Raw genomic sequence first — 25,396 nt, forward strand, 5'->3', positions numbered from 1 at the left:
CTTGGCTGTTTCTTAATTATTATTTTAGGAAAAGAGGCAGAGACATCATTTCATATAAATAGCAGTATAAATTATTTTATTTACAGAAACTTGTTACAAAACAAATATACTATACAATCTTTTTTTCTTTAAATATTAATTCTAACCTATGGTTTGTTCATGAATTACATAGCAGCCAATACATAAGTCCAGCTGAAAATGATTTTTGATAATGTATACAAAAAAAAAAAAATCTATACACGCTTTTACATAGTATGAATGGTGGATTTATTTTTTTCCTCCCAAACACGAGCTGTATTTTCTCTCACATTCCAAGTCTATGGTGCTAATACAAAAAAAAAACAAAAAAGCACCCTCGCTGTGTTTCCATCTACTGGAAATGATGCCAAGATGTCAGTTGCGTTTGAGGGTAAACAAAACACTTGATTGAAAGTTTATACGTACAAATCCCAGTAAACCAGAGGGGGGGCTTAAGCCACGCGCTGAGGCTAACAGAAAATCTCAATGTCTTTGTCTGGAAAACTTTGATAAACCCCACCCCTTCCCACAGAAAAATACACAATGCTAAAGTGTTACATAATGGGAAGCTGACAAGCTCAGGTTTTACCACATTTAGGGTTCACAGGCAGATTTAAAAGCAAACTCCTGAACATTCAAGTAAGGTAAAACAACCCAAAGAATACTGTCCTCAAACAGTCAGGGTGAAACTAATTCAGGCACTTTCTTAATTTGATATTTCTTTTAAAAGCTGCAAACTATTTCTTCAAAAGCTGTGATTCAAATTACTTGTTTGGCAACGGTAATGCAAGCAGTTGGACTGTTTGAAGTGTTCCTTTTCCTTGCAGTGATTGCTCAAGTCCCTTCAGCCTTTTATAAAAGAACGCAAGTGTTTCAATCATGAAATGTGTTTAAGGTCTACAAAGTGGAAACTAGTTAGACAACGGGCACAGCTTCAAGCCTGCAGGACTGTTCAAAATCACAGGCTAATTGGGTCATATAGTAACTACTTTTTTTGTTGTTGTGTTGATTCATAGGCAACGTAAAACGTCTTATAAAAGCACATGTGATTGAGACCTTGAAAAGTGAATAAAGGTATCTTATGTCAGACAGACATGCTACAGTGGCAACACTTCACCTTTGTTCCTTAAAGGTTTTCAGGACATGATTCATGAGATGCTTCAGCTTCTACATATAGGCGTATTGCATTATATAGACTTGGCAGTGAACCACTCTTAACTTTTCATCAGTTTTTCTTTCTTTTTTTTTCTTTTTTACTAAATAAATATTTTTTTTTTTTTAAATTGTACCAAAAAATTCAGCGTGTACGAAAAATGCCTGTGCAAAAATACATACTTCACTATGTACAAGTTGTTAACAAAATATGTATTCTCAAATAGGGATACTTGAACACTTGTTTGATACATAGGCTACAAGGAAAAAAAGGAAGAAGCTAAATTAAAAAAAACAAAACTGTCTGCCCTACTATCTGACATCAGTGAAGGTTCCATAAATCAACAAGTGTTGCCAAAAAAGCTTAAGTATGTCCCATGAAGCCATCTCTATGAATCCCGCACCAGAAAACCCACTCGAGACTACTCAAAATAAGCAAACAACCCAATGAGATTGGCAACTAGTGCCTGATTTAAGACTCCACTTTGACAAAGGAATATAAGGAGTATAATGACCAGCTGTCTGTTTTAATTGTGACAAATCTTTTCTCAACACACACCAACGTAGTGTTAGGCGAGGCATTGAAACCGTAACACCCAGAGCTTGGGTAGTGGTTACACATTGGAGGGACAATCAAACCCACAGAAGACGGGCGACGTGCATAAAGTTTGCTCCAGTTAAGACGTACCATACCTGATTCCCTATGTAGGAAAAATAAACATTACAATTCACATCTACCCACAGCTGTGGGTTTCACACAGCTGTATGGGTGAAAAGTATGTAAAGTTGTGGAAACAACAACAACACGGTTTGCACAGATTTTCTTCATATCCACACAGGCAATGCACCATCACCGCTTCATGAGCAAGACTGTCCATCTTTTAGTTTAAAAAAAAAAACAAAACAAACAAAACAAGAGGTTGGCAAAGCTGTCAGCAGCTTTTGGCTAGCTTTGTGGACAACTAAGCAGTGCCTGTGGAGAAAGTAGTTATTTAGTGCTGTTCACAGTTGGGGGTAGGTCTACTGTGGCAATCATTCTGCACAATGAAAAGGTTCAGAAAATTAACAGGTGTCCTCAAAACCAAGCTATCTCCTCTGACAAAAGGTTCAATCGAATGGGCACATCAGGCGTCCTTTTCACATTTGAAAGCACAACTGTCTCCACCACATCTACAAAGACTCTTTGTAGTTCAGTGTAAAAAGCTCATAAGAAATCATAAAAAGGTAACACTTGCATAATCATTCTGGATAATAAAAGAATGGACCAGATCGTCCCTACAGGCTACAGCATGTAACCCAAGGTTACTCAACATGTCACCAGAGAGTCAGACTAGCGGAAAGTGAAACCAAAAGGAGATTGTGTGTCGTTTAAGGTGTTGTAAGTACTTTTGCTGCTCCTCCTGCTCTCCTTCCAAGGCTTCTGAGATCAGGCGCTGGGGGTGTACTTAAATTGGAAATTCCAGTAGTCCAGCAGAATCTGACATGAGAAAAACAACTTACATTCACACACTCGTTCGAACAGACACGGAGGAGATCGGCTCGTTGTCTCCCCTGTTGCTCAGCATCATGACGGTTTGATGCGGCAGCCCTTAACCCGAACCCAATGAGCTTTAGACCGCAGCTCAAGAGACCCATGGCTGTTGCTACTGTTCCAACAAGACAGGAAGACCTCTCAGAATACCGGGACAACACTTGCGCCGGGGGTCCTTGGCTCGCTCATTAGACCCCTGGTGCTCCATGCTATCACCATACAGTGCCACCGCCCCCTCCTACTCACACACACACTCTCTCTCTCTCTCTCACTCACATACACACACACACACACACACACATGGCTTTGGGAGAAATAGTAAGGACCACATTGACTTCACTGGGCAGTCCAGATCATCTCCACCCTGAGGATTGTGGGAAGCTGAGAGTAATGTGGGTTTGATTTTCAAAGGCCTCGTGCAATCCAGAGCTGTATGCAGACTGCTCTGGACTAGTCCCCGTCCACCTGCCCGTTCCATACACAGAAGCTGGAGACCGCTGTCAGGGACGAGCCTTTGGCTGTGGAAGAGGGAGGGGAGGGGGAAAAAGGAGCAGTTAAAGAAGAAGAATAAAAAAAATAATAATGACTAAGGAGTCTGCATTCTTCTGGGTTACATTCTGGGCTACAATATTAACTGTATTCAGTGACTAAAAGTACCGTAATATATTTTAGGTAAGTGCAAAGAGATGGAATGGTGTTAATTCAGCGCTTTGTACTTGACTGTTTGACAAGTTATCCTGGTTGAAAAATCGTAACTCCATTAAATAAAGATCTAAAAAAATATATTTTGTTTGCTATCAGGCCGCACTGCTTTATAGTAAACACGATATGCCCAACTGCAACTGCAAAAGTAAGAAAACTTGGTTCAAAATCCCACTGACATTTCAAATGATGGCTGCTGTTCATTTACATTTGACATTTGTCTCCACTGTTATCAAAATGCATCCTGACAGCTACAGTACAAACCCCACCTGATGTAAATGGGAGTTGTTTGGTAGCCCTGGTGTCCCTGGAATGCTTCGTCCATGCTTCCCATGGATGTTGTTAATGGCAGGTGACTTGGCCACTTTGGGTCTACCTGGTCCTGCCCCCCCTCCACTTCCAAGTCCTCCTGCCCCACCTCCACTATTAATACCACTGGAGGCAGGAGAGCTTTTGCGCTTCTTGCCCTCTAGGCGCCCGTCTGAGGAGTGGTGGCTGAAGCTGGTGTGGTGGTCAGATGAGGACTGGTGGTGGACAAAGGGGCCAAGAGAAAGGGTGGAGTCACTGCTGTTCATCACCACACTCATGCGCTTGATGGACTCTGCAGGGCTGCCCGAGGGAGGCCCTCGTGCTGGTGGCCCCGAGGAACCGCCTGATGAGCCCCCAGAAGGTTCGGCCTTGAGGCTAAGTGAGTTGGTCCGCACAGTGGGGCCACAGTTAAGCCCCACGCTGTGGACTCCACTGTGGGAGGAGGATAATGACGATGAGGATGAAGAACCTAATGAGCTGTGGTGGTAGGTGCTCCCTGAGCTGCCGACATTTGCACAGTTCTTCTTGAATGAGGAGGAGGAGGAAGAGTAGTTGGCATTAGAGGAAGAGGATTCAGAAGGGCCATGGGACGAAGACAGAATAGAGCTGTTTTTCCTCTTCTTCCCCGAGCCTAAGTTAGTGCTGCTACTGTTGCTGTTGGCGCCACTGCTGCCCCCAACAGTGGAATTGGGGATGACAGGTGTGGAGGAGCCAGAGGAGATCTCCTTGGGCCTGAAGGACGATGACGACTTGGTAGTGCTGCTGCTGGAGGAACGGGACTTAAGCGCCCGGCCTGAGGCGAGGGAAGGAACTGAAGAAGACGAGGATGAGGACGAGTGGGCTGAAGGCATCTGCGGCGTCGAAGACACTTGTCGGGCCTGCGTAATGCCGTAGGCCGGGTGCTCAGCCCCGCCCTGTGGGGAGCTGCGGGCATTTAAAGTGGTCCCATAGGAGAGCACAGACTTGCCCTCATAGCATTGGCTGTAAGGAGTCTGGGGCAAGGTGGCAGGGGGGCCCAGGAAGCCTGAAGAAGGAGTGCTACCGTGGGAATTTGTGCTTGTCCTATGGGTAGGTGCAATGAAGGAGGAGTTCTCCAAGGCCAAGGGGACTTTCCTTCAACAAGGAAGAACAGCATTCATTAGTTATGACTGTTAGTAAGTCATGCTAACCATTAAGGAGAAAGGTTGATTATTATGTCCTTTGGCCATTTAAAAAAAACAAAAAACATTTGCACCATACACACTTACTTCCACATCTGAGAGTTGACATGCTTATCCATCATTGTGGTTAGGGCACATCGTACTCTGTCCCATCGCCGGTCAAAGGAGTAGAAGCCTCTTCCAAACAGTCGACTTCCAAATGTACAGTACTGAGAACAGAGAGGGTGTACTCATTGCCATTTTTTTAAACGATACACAAATGTGTATTATAGATATATATACAGTATACTCTAAACACAGTGAACAATTATTGGATTACAATCTACAGTCCTTCATAGTTTAACTAAAACAACAAAACTTAAAGGTGACTTCAGAGCGCACTTACAGCTGCCGGTCGAGGGTGATAACCTGAATAGTGACAGTCCAGTTTGTCAGCGTTGTCCTCCCGCTCCTCATTCTCTCCCTCATCGCTGGAGGGTCGGGAAATCCCATCTGGGGTAGTTTGGGGATGGTGCGGTGACTCGTGGACTACTGCAGGGTCTCCGGGGGTACCACCTCCGTGACTGCTGTTTAGTCTGATGGACAGATAGTGTGGTTGGTAATTTTCACCTTAATCATAAAGTATTTAAAGGGGCCACGCAATATGTGTCAAATGTTAAATTTTAACTGTCCTTGTTTCATCTCTCAGTGATGAGGGCTTATTTGTCTGCTGTCAATGCATGCAAGACCTACAAGACAAAATTCAGATCTGGAGCAGGACGTACCGTGGAAGACCAGGGCTGTGAAATTTGGGCTTGCCGAGTGGCAAAGGCTTAGTGGCGTCTGGGGTAGGGCCGTTGCCATGTGCGACTTGGTGGACATCATGGGCAGCGGTGAGGTGGGAGGGGGGATGTGGGTCCCTGAGAGAGGGGTTTTGCTGGGAATGGGGCTGGTGGAGCTCTCTCTCTCTCTCCCTCTCCCGCTCCCGCTCCCTTGTTCTGTTCTTGTGCTCTGCCAGCAGTGCGTCAAAGCGCTTCCTCCGCCCTGGCACCGCCCTCCGCTGGCTTAAGGAATGTGTCTGGTGGGACAAAGGTCAAAAGTCAAAGGTAAGATGTTCAGGTTGACTACTGTGACTGAAATGATCACGATACTGATGAAATACTGATATGTTCCTTCATTATAGTATGTTGAACACAGACACTGTAGTTTATTTTGTCTCAGTCTGTTAGCTGTGTGATTTACATTACCACAAATTTAAATTTCTAGATATTCATAGTCCAAACTTAGAAGACCCGTACATCCTACAGAGCCGAAGTGTCTTAAACACATGCAGTGAACTGTGAAAAAGGTTTGTTCAGAAGTCTGTTGCTCTGTTTTTCAAAAATTGCAAAAGCAGATAGCATCGACCTATCCGTGCTATCATTAGCAAGACAGTCTTACCAGTTTGATTTTCTAAGTTAGTAAACTTAGCTCAACAGTTTCCATGTTCTGAGATGAATACAGACTGATACGTCCCATATGCTGAACAGTGCAATTGGACAGATGGATTCAACTACATAAACAATGCTATGTAGGCTTGTTAAAGGTTTGCAGGCTGTGTTGTGCTCCCGTCAGCACGTGCCCCACAAATGCTATCCTCAAATGACACTCTGCAAAGGGAAACACCCACCCGGAGGCTTGACAGTTGTTTTTTTGTCTCAAACACTGTCTTTTCAAAAATGGAAAATATTCCCATTAACTGCAGTATCACTTTAGTTTATAGTACTTTACACAACTGAGAAGAATTACAAACAAGTATTTCCACTTAAAGGATTTGGTCCTTGAATGGGATCTGTGGAACATTGCCAGATTGCATGTTTTATACAAAGCACAAAGCAGAGAGACCAGTTACCTTGCATGTTAGGGATCTTGTGCATGGTTTCCGAGCTGTCATATCCATAACACCACAGTGAATATCTGGATTGAACTCACGTTCTGAAGACACAGGAAAGGAATGAGGGGGAAGAAAAACTGTACCTACATACACATACATTGTAACAAATCACCTACTCTGGAAATTTGCTTATCTATAATTTGTGTTATGTAAAATATTAGCCTAAGATGGATCAATATGTTTGGATGTATGAGACAGTATCAAAATGCTGCATGTCTTTGGAATGTTATCAAAAATGAATTAACCTGACAAGAGAAAATACTGACAGCACACAACTGTAATAGTTTCCCTCCATTCCAGCCTCCAACTGACCTGTCACTTTCTTGTTAAGGTGGCGTCTGCTACTGGCACTGCTGCTGCTGCTGCTGTCCTGCTTCTTGTCTGAGAGGACTGAGAGGTGGCCCTTGCCGTTGGGAATCTGACCCGGGGCCAGTAATGGAGGCTTTGGTATGGAGGGACAGTTAAGGCCTGGTTTGAGGGCTGATGATGATGAGGAGGAGGTGATGGTGGTAGTGTTGGCGCTCACAGTGGTGCTAGCGGAGGATGTAGAGGAGGATGAGGTGGTGGTGGGGGCAGATGGGGCCTGCACCAGCTTAGCAGACGAGTCCAGCCTCAGATGCATCTTCTCCACCTTGACAGCCGGGGTGAGGCTGGAAGAGAAGGTTACAGAGATGAAGAGGGCAGCAAGGAGGAAGCTGAGCGTTAGAAACACAGAGCCAGTGAGAAACGCATGGTAGGAGACAGATGTGCACGTATGGATGGGGCTGGGAGGACAAAACACAATTCTAACATGATCCATCATTTATCAAGCGTTAAAAGAGACAAAAACAGCTATTAAATTGTTTAACTTTACTCCAACAGATCCTGAACGCCTGGCTGAAAAATAGATTTTAATAACAACTGACACCACATTACAACTTATTTAACTCATTCAACTTAATTTAGACTGCAGCCTTTTTAATGAGTAGGACCATTTCAAAACACAAGTGGACTGATTGAAATCTAGCTTGAGTAGAGGAGATATGATTAATAATAAGATAGATGTAGATCAAAGTACAGCTGTGAGTTGGACATTATTTTTAACACTAGAGTTAGGGTTTATCTGGTCATAAATTATGTATTACGACAAAGGTACTATTCAGCATATTCTGATGTGAAGCAGGCTGACATCGACTTGCTTTAGAGAGTCAAATGGGTGATTACAGCACTGCTGGTCTAGCAGTCAGGGGTTTTACTACAAGATGAAGCACTGCCACAAGTGTTTGCTTGTAAACTACTCATTAAAAATTAATGCAGTAATTTGGGAATCAATATAGTATCAAAAAATGTCATATCTTGATACAAAAGTGTATCACTATTTTTTTAATGATTATACCATTTGGTTCACTATACCACTGATTACACAGTGAAATATCGGACATGGATAAAGATCAAGCATGCTCATCGTCAGTTTTCGGCTACTGCAGTAAACTATCTATCTATATATCTATAAAAACTACAGGGATCAACATTTAAGTAAATTAAAGTATCAGACTGGACTCAACAGAGATCTAATATTGAACTACTCAGATTCAGATCGGGACCCAAAAATGAATTATTAATATTCATATTAAAAATATTATGAATGAACTACAGCTGAGTAAATTTATAGACAACAGCTGTCATTACAGAAAGTGAAATCAGTTGTCATTGGTTTAAGATTTCACTTGTTACATTTCACTCTTTTAAATCACATTTTGATAGGAAATGATTCTAGGAACACGCAACGCTGCAAATGTTGCACAGTGAAACTTACTTCTTTTCCGGCTGGACCATCCTGAAGGAAGAAAACGGGGGTCTTCGCTGAATGCCGGGCTGCTTCTCTTTGGCTGGTTTGAGGAGTTTGGGATTGGAGGAGGATGTTGAAGAGGAGGATAAGCTGGACCCAGCATTGGAAGGACGGCCGAGGATGCCTCCGCTCGTCACTCCAGCTACAGACCCCGCGCTCAGTCCAGGCCCCAGTCCACTGCCGCTGCTCCGGTTCCTGCCAGACACTGGGAAGGGCGAGGTGGAGGCCGGCTTGATGGCCGAACTGTGTCTTCTCTCTGGAGTGACAGTATAAACCAGGCTGGCATTAAAACATGAGTTAACTCAATTAGATGGGCAGAATTAAGCAGCATAAAGCTTTGATCAAACACTATAACAGAATAGGCTAAACGTGGCAATAATTGGGCTGTGAGTCAGGAGCAAATGCAAGTCACACGGGAACATAGAAATCTTCCTCTGACAGTAGTGAGCAGGTTACCTCGACAACAAATACAGAGCATCTGTGATTCACGCCAACTTAGTCTGAAATAGAAACGGCCAACGGGTCAAAAGCTTTGTTTCCTGACTGAGCTTCTTAGAACAGCTACTGAGCTAACTAATAAAAGACAGAATGACAGCAGAAAAGGTTAGGGTGATACAGAGTTGTGGATGGAAAGACAAAAATAGAAGCAAAAAATGTTCATCACTAAGCACTTGCATCCAAAAAGATAAATATCTTTTCATTTGAGGAAAACTAAAGGACACATGGCTTCCAAACATCATCAAACGCTGGCCTCTTGTATGTGCTGCCGCAATAAGCAGAGAGCTTTCAAAAGAAGCTCTTATCCTTTGATATTTTTAGTAATGGCATACTACAACGAAACAGTATATTCAAAATAATTTCATTGACATTTCCACCACTGTTCAACGGCCCAGATCTATTTCATCACAACACAAACTTTTCAGGTTGTCTAGAATTAAGCAGTTGCCACAGCAGAAATTCTCATAAAAACATGAAGGAACTATTTTTTAATTAAGCATTTACTGCAACAACATTGTGGATGTCTGGCAGACAGCAAATATTACAAATACACTGGACCTCAAGGGTCATGCAGACTCTGACCATAAGTAGACAGAGAGAGACACAGGGAGAGGGGGGAAGAAAGAGAGAGATGTCTGCTAAGGAACTGAGAAGACTGAAGGTTAACTTGACCCTCTTTCTGTCAACTCTTTGGTGCAAGAACAAGGAGGGGGGAAAAAAAATCAGCAGCAAAAACGAAGCCAGGATGTGATTTCAGGAACAGGAGCACTGACGGGTTTTCGTATCTGTCAGCAGCTAGCCACCTTGAGCTAACTCTATGACAAAGCTGGGAAGTGGGCTGCGGGCCAAAGCTCAGTCTCAGCAGGTGATCAGCAAACAACCTTCTTGCTGCAGAAACGATAGAGGAAATACTGACACGAATGCAAGCACAGGGCTGCCACTCTCTCTGCCCCTGCATCACACACACAATAAAAACACACATCTTTTAATGTCATGGCTTCCCTCCCTTCCTTCCCTTTTAAGTGCTTTTGAGGGTGTCTCTCCACACACCCATTCACGACACACGCCAGATCTTTCCTCCCTCTTATTACCAGCCTTCCTCCCCACCCGCCTCCTTCCCCTGCTGTCTTGTCCTATCCCAGGCAGTCAATAGCACACCCTCCACACAACACTCACACCAGGAAATATTAGTGTGACACTAACACTGACAGAGGAGAGCCAACACAAGTGGAAAAGGAGTAGAACAGGAGCTGAAAAAAATGTGTGGGGGCAGCAACAGACACAAGGAATAGGAGGAGCCTTAATATCCTATTTCGCACTGTCAAACTGTTGGCTCAGTGCTAAGGGGAATCCCTGGATGTGGGAGACAATAACACCAAAGTGTGATGGCCTTACCGCCATCTCCACAAGCTCCATCTTCTGTGCACTATTTGTGTAACAACTATAACCTTGCTCTTCTATTAACAATAATTAATTCACCAGGCTTAGTTTCTCTGCTATCTAAGCTCAAGGCGCATGATCCTAAAATGTGTGTTTACTCAGCCAGGCAGTGCATGAAAATCTTTGTTCAACGAGTTCATAAATGAATGTATAAAACGGCAACCGAGCTTGCAGCTTCCTGTTTTGCAATGAGTGTCACCCCTGCTGGGATCAGACTCAGCCGAGAAGCACAAACACCTAACGTGAGACAGATGGGCTCAAAGAAGCATGCTAAAATCATATCGAGAGCATCTCGATGGTGCTGAGATCAGTATCTTAACCCTGTGTTAATGCCTTGTGGGGTCTTCCTATAATGATATCAGAGGGAGGGAGTCAGGACAAAGATAACAGCAAGAGCACACCTATTCTGCATGACCACGTACAGCTGCACAGCCACAGAATTTCACATCGATTTGTACTGTTCCAGTGTGGAGCTGAGACGATTAGTCAGTCAGCTACGGTTATAATCTATCACACATTTAAGTAATTTATTGTCAAAAAGATTTTCACTATTTTGTATCACTGTAAATGAAAAATCTATAGATTTTGAACTGTTGGTCAGACAAAAGAACATATCTGAAGACATATATTCAGTTCTGGGAAACTATGATCAGCAATTTCTGTATTTTCTGACACTGACATGACTAAAAGATTTATTGATGCAAAGAAAAGATTATCGTCAGATTAGCTGATAATAAAATGAATCACTAGCTGCAGTCCTATTCTGGTGCTTGCCAAGTTCTACTTCAATGGAAGGGGGTGCCCCCTTGCTCGTTAAGCAAATGGTATGAATTAGTCAGTGATACAAGAAATATGTAGCATACAATTTGTTTATTCATTCAAACTTTCATCAGTCGGATCAATGGAGAATTGATGGCGATGGTGACTTTATCAAGCAGACGAGGCATCGGCAAATGTGACCAATCCACAACATAATTTCACCGTCAGTGTTAATATTTGTGTTTCCACTGTCATTTATATACATTAAGACAGTGTATTTTTCAGATTAAAAAAAAAAAACAAATTAACAGAATTAACATTGCTTTATTTTGTTATATGTATTGCCTGTAAAATAAGCCTTGGGCTTGGACCACTCATAGTTGAGGGAGGAGGGGGTTGGTTCATTGTAGCTACAAATTTAACAAATTCGTTAAAACAGATGAGTTCATAAATTCAATCCAACCATTTGATCTCACATCAGAGCAGTCTGGACACAGTGTCACCGATTCATACTAAAAATATAACACATATAATATGACGCACCAGTATTCATCAGGTTATCCAGCATTATAAGAATTAAAAGCTCTATCTTAAACAGATGTGAAGTAAATGAAAGTACATTGTGCTGATAATAAAATAATAAAAGAAATAAAACTAAATGCAGGACTTTTTCTTTGACAGTATTTTTACTGTGTGGTAGTTTGCCAGCTGCTCACAAATCACTAAATCCTCCCCTGTTCTGAGTGATCTGAAACAGAAACTGAATTTCTCAACGACAGTTCAGATGATGCTTTGACCATTTCAGATTGAATTTAAGAACAGAATCATAACACTCACCTGGCTAATGCTTACTTTACTGTAACTTAGAGCAGAGTCTGCGTCTGTGTGTTGCACACTGTGCGAGAGAGAGAGAGATCTCTCATCTGGAGTATAAGTAACGAAATGCATCACAGACAAATGTCCTTAACAAAAATGGAGTTGGTGAAATAAAATGTGCAAGCTAACTTAATGATAAATGGGAAGTCTATTTTCTTTATTTGTCTAGTGCCAAGAGCAGAACTGATAACATCAGAGCTAACTCATACTATATTCTTCAACAATTTAGCCCCAGATTTCATTTAATACCAGGTTTTGGTACCCACGCTTACTTTTTAGTGCCAACATCAGTGTCTCTGGACCATAATTTTGCTTTATTTTTGTTATATAAAATATCGGTTGGGCTTGATATTGGTAGACATTGGCAGATACCTCTGGCTAAGTTACAAAAACTGGCACTGGGACAGAAAAAGTCTGACTGGTGCATCCTGAATAAACATCAAGTGTTATACTACAGACAGCTAAAGAAACAAATGTCTATTAAAAAGCTTGAAACCACTGATTATTCAGGATACTTGTACTCCATTTATTAGACTTTGCAGTGTCTGCATTCACAGTACCATCGTGTTAAAGATTCAGCCACCTGCTGGCATGTTGTCAGTACTGTTTTACTTCATACGCTGCATAATTCCCTCCTGTGTTTGTCTATATCCCTCTCAAAATCTCCATGCAAATATGACAACTCCAATGGATGCTGTAGTTCGTAAGCAATAGTCTGGTCTGGACAGGCTTGTATCAGTCTATATTGTTTAAAAGTGTGGGAAGAGTCCCTATCGAGGGCCGTTCCTCTAGGAGCCATGTGCTGTTATACCTCCCCCTTGTGGCTGACCTTGACAACTGTAACTGCTGTCACACTTCATGGGCAATGCACCCCACTGAAAAAGGATTCAGTGACTACAACTCAACAAGCACTTAAGACAAAAGAAAAATCTCAAATTATAAGAAGAGTAGGCTATCAGGAATTTTAGATGCTGAGAGCGTACGATGAAACACAAAGTGATACTAATGAGAGTGAAAGCCATCAGATTTCCACTGAGGCCACATGAAGTGACTTTAATTCCTATCCCCTTAAATTGACTTGAGTTTCAAGGACTAATATCAATTCTTATTTTAAACAAAAAGCCCCACATGCCAAGATATGGTAGGTGTCCCATTTCAAGGAAATTAGTTTAGAGTGAGCAGACAGTTTATTTTGCCGTTTGTGAACACCGTCAAGTTTAACAAGACCCACAGTGATGCAGCCACTATATTCGCCGATCTATAATGCATCCATTTACCGTACTTAAGTGTTCTAGTCAGAGATTCAGCTGAACCACTGAGCAGTGGAAGCGCACAAACACATATCTCCAAATATTAACAGAACCAGCAATCTGATATGTGCATGTTAAAAAACTACATTACTGCAAAGACCCAGAGAGCCACATTAAATATTAACAGAGCCACTGTAAACACACATACATACATACACACACACACACACACACACAAGTGAGACAGTGAGTTAATTAAATAAATAAATGAATAAATCAAAGTTTGCAGCATTGCTTCTCAGGATACTGCGTGGAGAAGGAAAAAAGTGGTAAAGGAATACACCGGGTGGGAGGAGGACAACACATGTGGTCCCCTGCAGGTGATAACTACTTTTTTACTACCGTCTACACTAACCTACTGTCTCTCCCTTCTTGTATGCCGTTATGCATAACATCCAGAAGCTCTTCACACTAACTCTGCCAGGTGTTTTCATGAAAGATGACACTGAATACATGCATGCTTATTCGCTCGCGTGTGTGTGTGTGTGTGAGACACTTACCGTAGTGCGCTTGGAAGGCTTGGGGTTTGACTACCTGACTGCAGTGGCTGCACATCACCAGGTAGAAGTCGTCCTGTGCGGGACACTGGCCAAATATTGGCATGTCTGTACAAATGAAAAGAATCAAACACACAGGGCACAAGTCAAGGAGAGGCACATAAAATAGACCTAAGTTCACCTGGTGCTCGAGTTGGCAGCACAATCTGAATCTACACCGAAACATCCATTGTAGTGATAAGAAGCACAAATAGGGCCGAGCCAGCAATCCAAAGGTTACCTACTGTGAAGGAATTAACGTCTCTCCAAGATGTACACAAATACAGCACAGAGACAGCACAGAGACAGCAAGATGTGAGCATGTGGATGATTTGTGAAGTAGGACGTCTCATTAATGAATAATGTTAAATGTGGTTTTCCCCTCATGTTTCCAGTGTTGATCTCGTTCTGGGTAACTTCTCGTATCTCTTTCATGCTTTCTATACTGATAGTCATAAGTGAATGGACAGGATTGAATAGACTGTTTTAAAAAAATAAAACATTCAAACAGAGCCACGACATAAGTTAATCAAAGGAAAAATAACCTGCAACTTCTCATAATTGTTTAACCGTTGGGAGTCAAACCTTTGTAGTTGAAGCTTCTCAATTGTGAAGATATGCCACTTCTAGGTTTGTGGACTGCAGATCAGACAAAATCAGCAATTTAAAGTCACCACCTTAAAAGATTGTGGTAGAAATTTTTCAAGTTCTGATGTTTGACAGACCAAATGATGAACTGATAAACGTAAAAAAAATAAGATAAAAAAACAAGTACTGATTTAAATAATCATTAGCAACCCTACAAAACACTTCACAGATAGAAATGCTTAAGAACCATTAAAATAATCTGATCCAGTAATGCTGGTCACGTTGTCATGAGTCAGAACTCATCTGAAACCTGCTCCCCTGCAGCCAGCTCATGCTTCGCACAAGAAGACATTGTGTAATGTGGCAAACTTATAGCAGTGTGGTGCCTGTCTCTAGGATTCAATTAAATGAAAGAAACTGGAAGAAATGGCACTATCATAAAAAGCACAAGCAGCACAGATGCCAAGGCACACGAATGGCACGTCTGCAGCTCCAACATCTCTAGCCAGCCAACAGTATGCACCAAGCCTCACGCTTCACAACCACTCTGAGGCGAATCAGAGGGAAGTGGGGCTCCTCACCAGAATGTGATCAAAATTTACCCTGGCGCAGAAAACCAGAAACCACCTAATTAAAGAGGCTAATTAAGAGATTGCCTGGGGCGTTACGATGAGACGAGGAGAAGACGGGATACAAGAGCATACAAGTGGAGAGAAGTGGAGGCTCTCTACGATGTGTACTCTGCCAGGGCCGTGAAGGGTTCTCCAAACATCACTGACCGAGTCTGGGAGGGATGAGGGCCATTAAGCAAGACCATTTAAAAAGGGCCTACCTGGCAGGTTCCCTCTCAGGGAGGACAGTGGCAGTCTTGTGTGGATGAATTGACAAGCCTGATGCCACTTAATGCATGTTAATTGTCTGAAGCCACTCTGCTTAAGTGTCTCCTTCAACAGCAGTGGAGAGAAAAGACTTGAGCCATTTTTACACAGAGATCATGCAATACCCCTGCATCGAAAACTCTTCTTTACGCTGCCTTTTTTTTAACCACTGAACAAAACAACAGCGGCACAATACCACCCAGGTATGTCACAGAAACTGGGGTCTGCCATAGAGAAAAAGCAAATGTCTTCACTTAATGGACAAAGGTACGTGAATGATATAGAACTTGAGTTATGCACAAGTAAGGGTCTGACGACTCTGCAAACAGGACAAGTGCAGAAATGTGATGTGGAGGGTAGAACTCACTAGCAGCCACTCGCAGAAGCCATTAGAGCAGTAGTTGGAAAACAGCCTGGAAGTTCTGGGTAACCTTTTGGTTCTACATGTCTGTTTTCATCCAGTTCTCTCTATGAGCCAGTCTCCTGCTACACCAGCAAATTGAAGTTATAATGAGAGAGAGCAAATATTTGCTAAATCAATCACTTCCCATGTATTCTCCGTTAAAACTCTACCTTCCGTCAGATCCTTTATTGGAACGGGCCAACCACATTTCCTCGATGGATCAATAGCAAGGTCAAACGGGACTCATTCCCAAACTGCTGCTGCAGCTCACTTGGAGCGTTCTCCAAACGGGTTGCTCAACTATGAAAGCAGCTCGGCTAGGTCGCCTCGCCGCTCTGCATTCAACACACTGGCGACAACTGAACCGTACTGCTAAAAACTGCCCTGTTCTCAATCTCCATTTTCTTCTTGTGCAAGTAAGAGATGAAAAGGAGGGAGAGAGAAAGGAAGTAGTGGCGGAGGAGAAAGAAGAGAGAACAACCAAGCAAAGCCAAGAAAGGAGCGAGACAGAGAAAAAACACAGCGAGAAACAGAGCGGAGAAGCGGGCCAAAGCCTAGCAAGACAAAAAGAGAGTCAGCAGAGGACCTGAGGAGAAAGAGAGCCTGTGAGCACAAGACAGAGGAAGAGAATGAGAGTCCAGTTAATTTCAGCATCCTCATCCATGGCAGTGATAAATGATCTAGGTGGAGTAGTAGCAGCTCTGGCTGCCTCTGAGCAGCACACATGCGGGCCAAATCTGACCTGTGGCCGACACTGGCACTACATTTACCAGCTTCCCTGACTATGACAGTGCCACCGTAAAATGCATAAAAACCGAGACAGATGAGTGAATTCATAATTAACTGCCATACATTTTTACAATGTGTTAATCATCTGTGTGTGTTAGAATGGCGGTTACACCAGGAATCTGGTGGTGAGTCATGGCAGAAAAGTGTAGTCATCCACTTGTAATACCCCTACTAGACACACACACACATACACACACACAGAGTAACATTCTAGTATGAACACACACTTCTGCCATGAGCAGCATGTGTTGATCAGCCCCATGACACAAACGACAGTCACTGACAGACGGAGCTACATGATAGAGACATGTTTCAAACCAGTGTCATGTCAAATGACCTCAGACTTGAATTGTAAATGATTATTTTCTCTCCCTGCCTGTTTCTGAAAATGCTTTTCTTTAGCAGACAACATCTCTTTAGATGAGCCACCACCCCAGTGTATTTGGCATAACGTATCCTGCGCCATTTAAAAGATTTTGTAACATGAAGGTTTTATTTTTCTTGTCACTGGGACATTCGATAACATGTGCTTATGACATCCAGCAGTGGTCTTAGGGTATGCACACAGGCCACATTGTTGACTATGTAGCCTGTCATGTAGCCTGCAATTAACCGTTCACGTTACGGCAACACATGGAGAGGGAAAGAAAAGAGAAAAGGGAACACACTGATGACATCAAGTGTGGGCAAAATGACGCACCCAAAAGTGAAACATCATTCCCGATGATCACTTTTCATACAGATATATCTTCACACAGATACCCTGTTCTGAAAATACACTATGACACACCAGCATGAGACCCAGAAACAAACAGTCCAACACGTGTGGACAAATCATTGTCCAAAGGTGTTCTACATGCAGAGTCACCCAAGTCAGAAAACTGTCAAATTCTATGCCAGTTATTCACACCACAGTGATCTCTTTGTGGTTGGCTGTAGAATTAACGATGGTGTTGACTGAATATCTGAAGATGATCCTACTAGTTTCTGCTTAATTAGTTCCATTTTTGTCTGCCAAATTATACCCACAAATAGAATTTCAGAACAGAAAACAACAAAGAATATGTTTATTTTCTGTGTACACTTAGCTCTGAAATGAGAGCTCAAACGCAGTGACATATCTTAATCTTAATGTCCCAGTAGGTGTGATGACCGTCCTATAACAGCAAGGTCACATTTGCCACACCATGCTCATGTGTCCTTCAGCAAGAGATTTAAGGAAAGTAGTTGTAGCGTGTGCTGCGGACTTGCATAAACTGCACAATAAATATCTCTGTGAATGTACGCTTTTAAGGGGGTTGCCCAACTGACTGCTTAAGACAGTGCCGGATATTAGTGAAGCATGAAACCTTTCATTAAACAAGCATGGCCTCAAACTATAATCACTGTATGACTGTCACTGAAAGTTTATTCATCATTCATTTAACTCCGAGTTAAATAAACAGGTTAGTTGTCAACACACCCTGTCATCTTTCTCGTTCTGATGTCGCTCTTAGAGGCTGGTGAGGCTGGAAATTAGTGCACGATTGTTCAGTCATAATTAAGCGAGATGCCATTTTCTTGTTACAACAATTTACCTTTGTGTTGAGGCTCATTCTAAATCCAGGCCTGCCAGCAGAACAGAACAGCTAACACTAATCGAGGTGTTTCCAAAAATAAAATTGAAGTACAAACTGCTCTGAAACATCACGCTGTGGCTCAGAAGCCAGATGATGTGTGCCTCTGAGATTGTGGGTTTCATCACATATGTCATTTGATATTTGTCTTCATTCTGCCATGACAGGACGCATGTTTCAGCTTTACTGAGGAAAAAATAGAAGGAATATAATCATCCTATCATTTTCATTATCATTATCGGGGTAGTCTAGTTATTTTCTTTTCTTTTTGTTTTTTTTTTTCGGTGATGGCAGACCTTCAGACTTAAATCCATCGGGTCTGTGTGAATCTGAAATTTATTCTATGCTGGTAAGCGGGCAAAACATTAAAAAGGTATCCTACATTTAGCATTTTGATAATCAAATTTGTGGTGAAAAAAACATTACTATTGGTCATAATTTGTGTTGAAGCAGCGTGTGAAATAAAAGCAAACCATGTCCTAATTTCAGATCATTTTAAGAGCTCTATGACTAAGAAGGAAAAAAGTCCCAACTGCTGTTTTAACAGTAACACTTTCATCGGTGGTTCTCCTTTTGAGAAACCACACAAGTTTGTACTAATTAAATTACACAATTTTGCTACCTTAAAATTCTTAAAGGAAACAAACCTTGCTGTTGGCTTCAGATGAAGGAAGACATGAAATACTGTGGACTATTGCATACGTAAAATGGCAGAAATGTGGATGTCTGAAGTCTACTGAATGAATCCCCAAACATAACATGACATTGTAAGTACTGTGTTTGGGCACATACCAAAGTGAGTCTTGAGTTAAGTTATTTACCGGTAAGTTATTTTAGGGACAGATGTAAATGTCAACTATCACACGAATTAAGAGACACATGCTTCACTTACTATATCCGGTTGTCCAGTAACCTTACTGTAAATTCACAATGCCCATGATTTACAGTAAGGTTTACATTTTGGCCGAACGACGCATGCAAAGTGTTTGAACCCATCTGTGTGTGTATGTGGGCAAAATCTCCACAACCAAAATACACCTTTGGCCCTAGAGAGAAAAAAAACACACTCACCTTCTCTGCACAAACGCATGGCTTCTCGATTTTTCCCGAAGTCTTTGAAACTTTCCTCCGATTCAGCACCTGAAAATGAGGCGATCCGACACACAGACAAATAAATAGTTGCACTTGCTTGCCTGCCCGTGCTGTTGCTACCAGTAGCGTTTCTTCATATTCCACCAAAAACTGCATGCAATCGGCCAAAAAAAGGACAGGACTGGCAACTGTCGCGCTCCACCTCGCTTCGTCGCGCACATTCGGGACGCTGGGGAACTCACCGTCGTTGCCGTGGAGTTTAGCGGCGTCGACCCAGCTGCTCCAAGGCTGTCCCAGCATTATTTCTGGACTAGGCAATGATCTCCGCTCCGCAACAGTCGCCATTGCTGTGGAGCCTTCTCCCCGCTGGATCTGCTGCTGCTTCAGCTGCTGCCTGGCCGCTCGGCGCTGCTCTCCCCTGACGTCATCATCGGCCCTTTCCGACATTCTTTCCGCTACAATGTAACAACACAAGAGTCAGCGTTGGTCGCGCTCGGGATAGGAGGACTTTTTCGCTGATTGACACGCGCAAACGCGTGTTGTTTCACCGCACCCGCCCCTCACACAAAAAAAAGGGAGGGGGAAAAAAACCCTCTGTGTGTGGCCACTTGACAAGCAACAAGTACAAAGCTTATACAACGTTAACTACCTCGGGGTTAATGTTAAACCTTGCTTATTAAATACGACACCCACACACATAAGTTACGCGCGTGTGTTAATAATATGTAATTTATAATAACATCATACATCATATGAGTAAGGTATATTAGGTCTATGCTAAATTATTACAGAATATAGCCCTACAGTACACACTGTACAGATATGAACTTGGCTTACGTATGTCAGTGTTTCTTGCAAAGTGCTCCATAGCTCCTTGTAATATGAAATATTTACAGTCAAACTGTAAAGCTTAACTGTCTCAATTTCAACAACCTATCAATCTCCAATAGGACGAGGCAAATCAGTGATATTGGGCTATATAAATATAAATAAAATAACTCTGCTTGTGCGTTGGTCAATAAATAAGTTCTTGATTTTCTCAGCATATACAGTGTAAGCTTACTAAGCATCATGTTCATGCAAATCCTGAACATCAGTAAATACATTCCATTCTAGAAAGGAAGCATTTCAAATCTAAAGCATAACAGTCATGAGAAGGTAAGCCATACATTTTTGGGTCATTTTGCAACAGTAGGAAGACAAAACAAATTTGCCTGTCATGTCTTGAGTCACAGGATATGTTCACTATGGTATAACATTGATCAAGATACTGTTAGACTAATGTAACATAACGGCTTCTGATCAATATGTAGACTTGTGTTACCACATATCACATTGTGATACTAAGATGTCTGCTGTGCTTTTCCTGTAGACATTAACTTTAAAGTGAGTCTTCACACACAAGACAGATGTTGGCTCTTATTTTGCTATAGAGACATACTCGCTTTATACGGCCTTTAATAAAGTGTCTGTGAAAGAATAATGTCACATTCATTGAGATTCACGATTGATTTGAACAGATTCCTCAGTGACTCCTGAACCTTTCTGATGTGTACAGACCCACAGTCAGGTTGTCTTTACTTTCACTTTCAAAATGAAATGTTTGTGACAAATATGTGAAAATTTAGCCAAAAAAGCTGCTGGTTCTTATAAACAGTAATACACTGACTGACTTACAAATAGGATAAACATTTCTGGTGCTGTCCTTCTTATTTTATGTGAATAAAGTGGTGACTGATTGTTTGTGCTTGTGCATATATATAGATATATATATATATCTATATATATATATATATATATATATATATATATATATATATATATATAGAAGACACAAGATACAAAGACAGTTTATGCAGCCCTATTTGGTGGGGTTTTTTGATATCTAATAGAGGATACCCCCCCCAAGAAAAAAAAATCCTCCCAATAAATGTCAGAAAAGTTGCATGTATATTCCTGTATCCTGAAGAGCCTTGAGCAAAAATGACCTTGGTGCTCTGTTGTTAGTTTAAAGTGTACAATTGAGAAACTTGGCTTTGTCTTTAGACCAACACTAAATTTAGAAATACAAATTAAGAAGCTTGTCCAGAAGATGCTGCCAGCATCTCACAAAAAAAAGTTTTGTTTTATTTCCCTTAGTCCCTGTTTCTTCCACATGCATACATCTTACAGACTGATCCATGGTATCAAATTGTGTGTCCAAAAGATGTGATATATTTGACATCACTGTAGGTTTCTGAAGGGACAGCCTGAAGTTTGAATTTGGGTCAGTTAGAGAGGCCAACAAGTTTAGAACTGCTACCCTGAGTTGAACCTGAGCAGAATACAGTTCATCACATTCAGGTTCCCAGGGTGGTCAAAGATACTTCACTATTTTAATATCACGCATGGATAAATACAGTAACTAGCTGTGTAGACATAGCAAGAATAATGCTAGATGCTGTTGCTATAGTTTTAGGATGAGAACATGTGTACAGTCATAGATTTTGACTTTCAGTGCTTTGTTATGGTCTTCTGAAAAAATAAATAAACATGTAATGTAACCAGCTAAATACTTATTATCAATGCTTATTTTTAGAAATAAACAGTTCATTAGTTTTCTGCAAATACTGCTTTTCATATCACTCAAGTGTGAATCTGACACCGCCAGTAAAGTCAAACACAAGTTGTATACATGGCATTATCACTCTGTTTTACACACATCGCACCAACTTTTTTTTAACCCAGCTTGTATACATGTTCAAAATGACTAGAAGAAAAAAATATCAACGTTTAAGTTAAATGAAAACATCACGATAAACCTATGAACCAATAAAAGAGTTTCTTTGGGAAGGTCAAGGGTGTGTGTTCAATCAAAGACAATTAGTATAAAATTTCTATACTGAACTCCAATGTGTAAGTCAAGCACTATACAACTACTTCTGATTATTGTACGACTATAGGAAACTATGACTGTCAATACAGTGTCAAGTAATGAGCTATGAGATCTTACCTTGGTAAAACAAGAAAAAAGGAACTTTTTTTTTAACTCAATCAGCCGATCCTCATCAGTTTGGGTGATCGCTGACTGTCACACACACTGGAGGGGAAGTCTGGAGACACAAACAAGCCCACACACATACAGACATGTATTGAGAAAAGACAAGTCAGTATCACCTTCTTTGTTCTTCTATTTCTGAACAGAATTCATCAGTGAGTATGGAATTGTACGACTATATCTGAAAAGTCCTCTCTGGGCCTTGTTATGGAGCTCTTCACCTCTGTGCGCTCACTCAATCCATTAAGCACCATCCCTAACAGCCTCTCCACTCCCAAAGACACATGTTCAAGACTGAGATCATACCCTTTCATTATTGTTTTTGTTGTCCTAACTGATACACGCATTGTAAATACGTATATGTATCATGATCATCATGTGTATGAGAATTACAAAAACCTGTTTTAGATGTGCCTAAATTTGACCAATACTTGAGAAGGCATTTGTCAAATAAAGCCTATTAAAACCCAGGAATAAATTAAAACATTAAACTTAGCTGCATTAAGTTAAGAATTATCATCATACATATAATAATGGTATATTACAAAACCTGCAAATGCATAATAAAACCTTTAAAAGTATTGTGAAAAAAAAAAGTATTACAACTTGGGAAAAATGTCTGATATTTCTTATACTTCCACTAATAGTGTAGACCAGCAGTCTAATATCATGAAAGGGAGTTTAAGATAGACATAACTAACACCATTAATAATACTACATTCTACTATAAAACGTACAGTAGTGTCTTCAAATCGTGTAGCTATGCATAAAAATGTCTACAGTCTCCTAATCTTTCACACAATGCTGATATGAAGATTATCAACCACCTTCGGAGTCAAAGCTCAGAACTAATAGCCACTGTTTCATTTGCCATTGTTTGTTGTTGACAAAAATGTCAGTATTCAAATAATTACAAACAGCACTGCCCACATGAGAAAAAATAATGACATCAACGTTTGACAATTTTATAATCAACAGCCTATATCAAAAATCAATCACACATAAACAGGGCTTTTTTCAGTCAAACGGATGATGTTACATAGTTTTAATTTTATTTAATTATAATCGGTGGTTGAAGTGACTGAAATCACTGTCACGATATTATGAACAGTAGACTACTCAGAATTCCTTAAGAAACCGCTTGAAACGAATTCGTCCATTTGTAATTTGTACAACCACATCTTGATATGAGTATATTATTTTTGGGTCTTTACTGAAAGTCAACAAAAGGTCACATTGAACTGTCACCCAGCCCTTATGTATTTCTACACACAATAACTACGAATTTGACATGTGAGTGAGTGTATTGCAACGTTAAGTAGTGTAACATTGTCTTTCTGCTATTTTATGTATAAACATGGGAGTGCTTGAAGCTCAGGCTTAAGTAAACCGTGGTTTGGGCTCTATGAAGGCTGTACATTAATGGCCACAACTGGCAAAAGATATAATGTGATTTCTTTAGAAACGTAGCACCTGTCATTGCTGAGCAGGTACAAGACTTGTCAGAACAACTCAGTTAGCTAGCTAACATTTACAGCTAGCAAAGACATTCAAGAGCCAGCAGTTTTATTTGCTAGCGTTGCTCCACCTCTACTAACGTACACACTAACCACAACAACGTACATCATTTTTAATAAACATAAAAAGTAAACGTTAATCGTAAATACAACATGTGAAAAAAGATATACTATCTATCGGGAGTTATGTTAAGAAAACAGGCTCCATCCAGTGTGGGTCTGTGACTGGTACAACCGTTACTAGAGTGCAGTGGTGGCTACATTAGCCTGCTAACTGAAGCCTGTAACCAGCCATGACTAGCTTTAGCGAGGAAGCTGGCAGAAGCCTGACAGCACAGCAGAAGTCATTAGCAGTCGTCACGGATCGACAACAACTTCACTCTTACCGAGTCTCTGGATGCTTAAGAAGCAAACGTCACACCAGGCAAATGTAAATCAAGTGGATGCACTGGGCGAAGGAGACAGAAGACGGTGGGAAAGAGCGAGTGCAATGCTCAGCCTCTGTGGAGGTCTTCACCTGGTGCTTCCATGTCTGTTTACCAGACTGCATTCTGGGACAGAGACGTCACTGCGCCAGGACGCACGCACACTGGGGAGCTTCACTGGTGTCAGAGTATTTTTAGCCTGTTATCTGTAATGAAATATAATGCCATAAACTAATAAAATTTGTGACGAGCATATTAGATAACATTATCTTTTAATTGAGTTGTTAATTGTAAAAGCGCAATCAGGCCTTATAACATTTCAGTTGACAATACAGTATGATTGACATTCCTCTAGTTCTCTATATCATTTGTATATTGTACATCTAAATGGACAAAAATGGACAAAAGTTTTGGAACACCTGACAGGGACTTTAAATGACATCACATTCTAAATACACTGACAGCTTTGCACCTGTAACAGCTTCCACTCTTCTGAGAAGAGTTTTAACAAGATTTATTTCTGTGTTTCTGTGGGAATTTTTGCCCATTCATTCACTAGAGTATTTGTGAAGCCAGGCACTGATACTGGAGGAAAATACCTGGCTTGCAATCTCTGTTCCAGCTCTCTCCCAAAAGTGTTTGATGGGGACTGGTCAGGACTCTGTGTGGGCCAGTTAAGTTCTTCCACACCAAACTCATCCAACCATGGACTTTGCTTTGTGCACTGGGGCACAGTCATGCTGGAATAGAAAAGGGGCTTCCTTCCCCAACGATATGCTGAAGCATTAAGATTTCCCTTCACTGGAAGTAAGGGGTCTTAGCCCAACTCCTGAAAAACAGCCTGATACAAATACTTTTGCATAACAATGTAAAGGAAATGGAGGTGCTGCTCAGAAATGTAAAATTGTTGATTGTGCTAAAACAGCTCCTTGTCTTATCTAATGTACATTTGGGGAGGTTAAAAGGAGGATAAATTACATGTAATGAGTTAGGTCATTGCTTCATGTTTCTGATGCTATT

At 41.3% G+C, this 25,396-nt stretch overlaps 1 protein-coding gene across 1 annotated transcript; it reads right to left on the reverse strand.

Annotated features, from left to right (window-relative positions):
* Positions 1 to 48: 48 nt before the first annotated feature.
* Positions 49 to 24,542, reverse strand: LOC124056777 (ataxin-7). Its single transcript, XM_046384573.1, has 13 exons — positions 24,338 to 24,542; positions 22,390 to 22,489; positions 19,640 to 19,852; positions 19,377 to 19,445; positions 13,996 to 14,100; positions 8,580 to 8,868; positions 7,097 to 7,434; positions 6,743 to 6,825; positions 5,637 to 5,929; positions 5,258 to 5,447; positions 4,960 to 5,081; positions 3,673 to 4,825; positions 49 to 3,219 (listed from the first exon to the last, which is right to left on the reverse strand). Exons 3-13 carry the CDS (start codon positions 19,842 to 19,844, stop codon positions 3,202 to 3,204), a joined length of 2,865 nt encoding a protein of 954 aa, XP_046240529.1. The 5' UTR covers positions 19,845 to 19,852; positions 22,390 to 22,489; positions 24,338 to 24,542; the 3' UTR covers positions 49 to 3,201.
* Positions 24,543 to 25,396: the final 854 nt, after the last annotated feature.

Source organism: Scatophagus argus, chromosome 3 (genome assembly GCF_020382885.2).
Source record: "Scatophagus argus isolate fScaArg1 chromosome 3, fScaArg1.pri, whole genome shotgun sequence".
Taxonomy (NCBI): domain Eukaryota; kingdom Metazoa; phylum Chordata; class Actinopteri; family Scatophagidae; genus Scatophagus; species Scatophagus argus.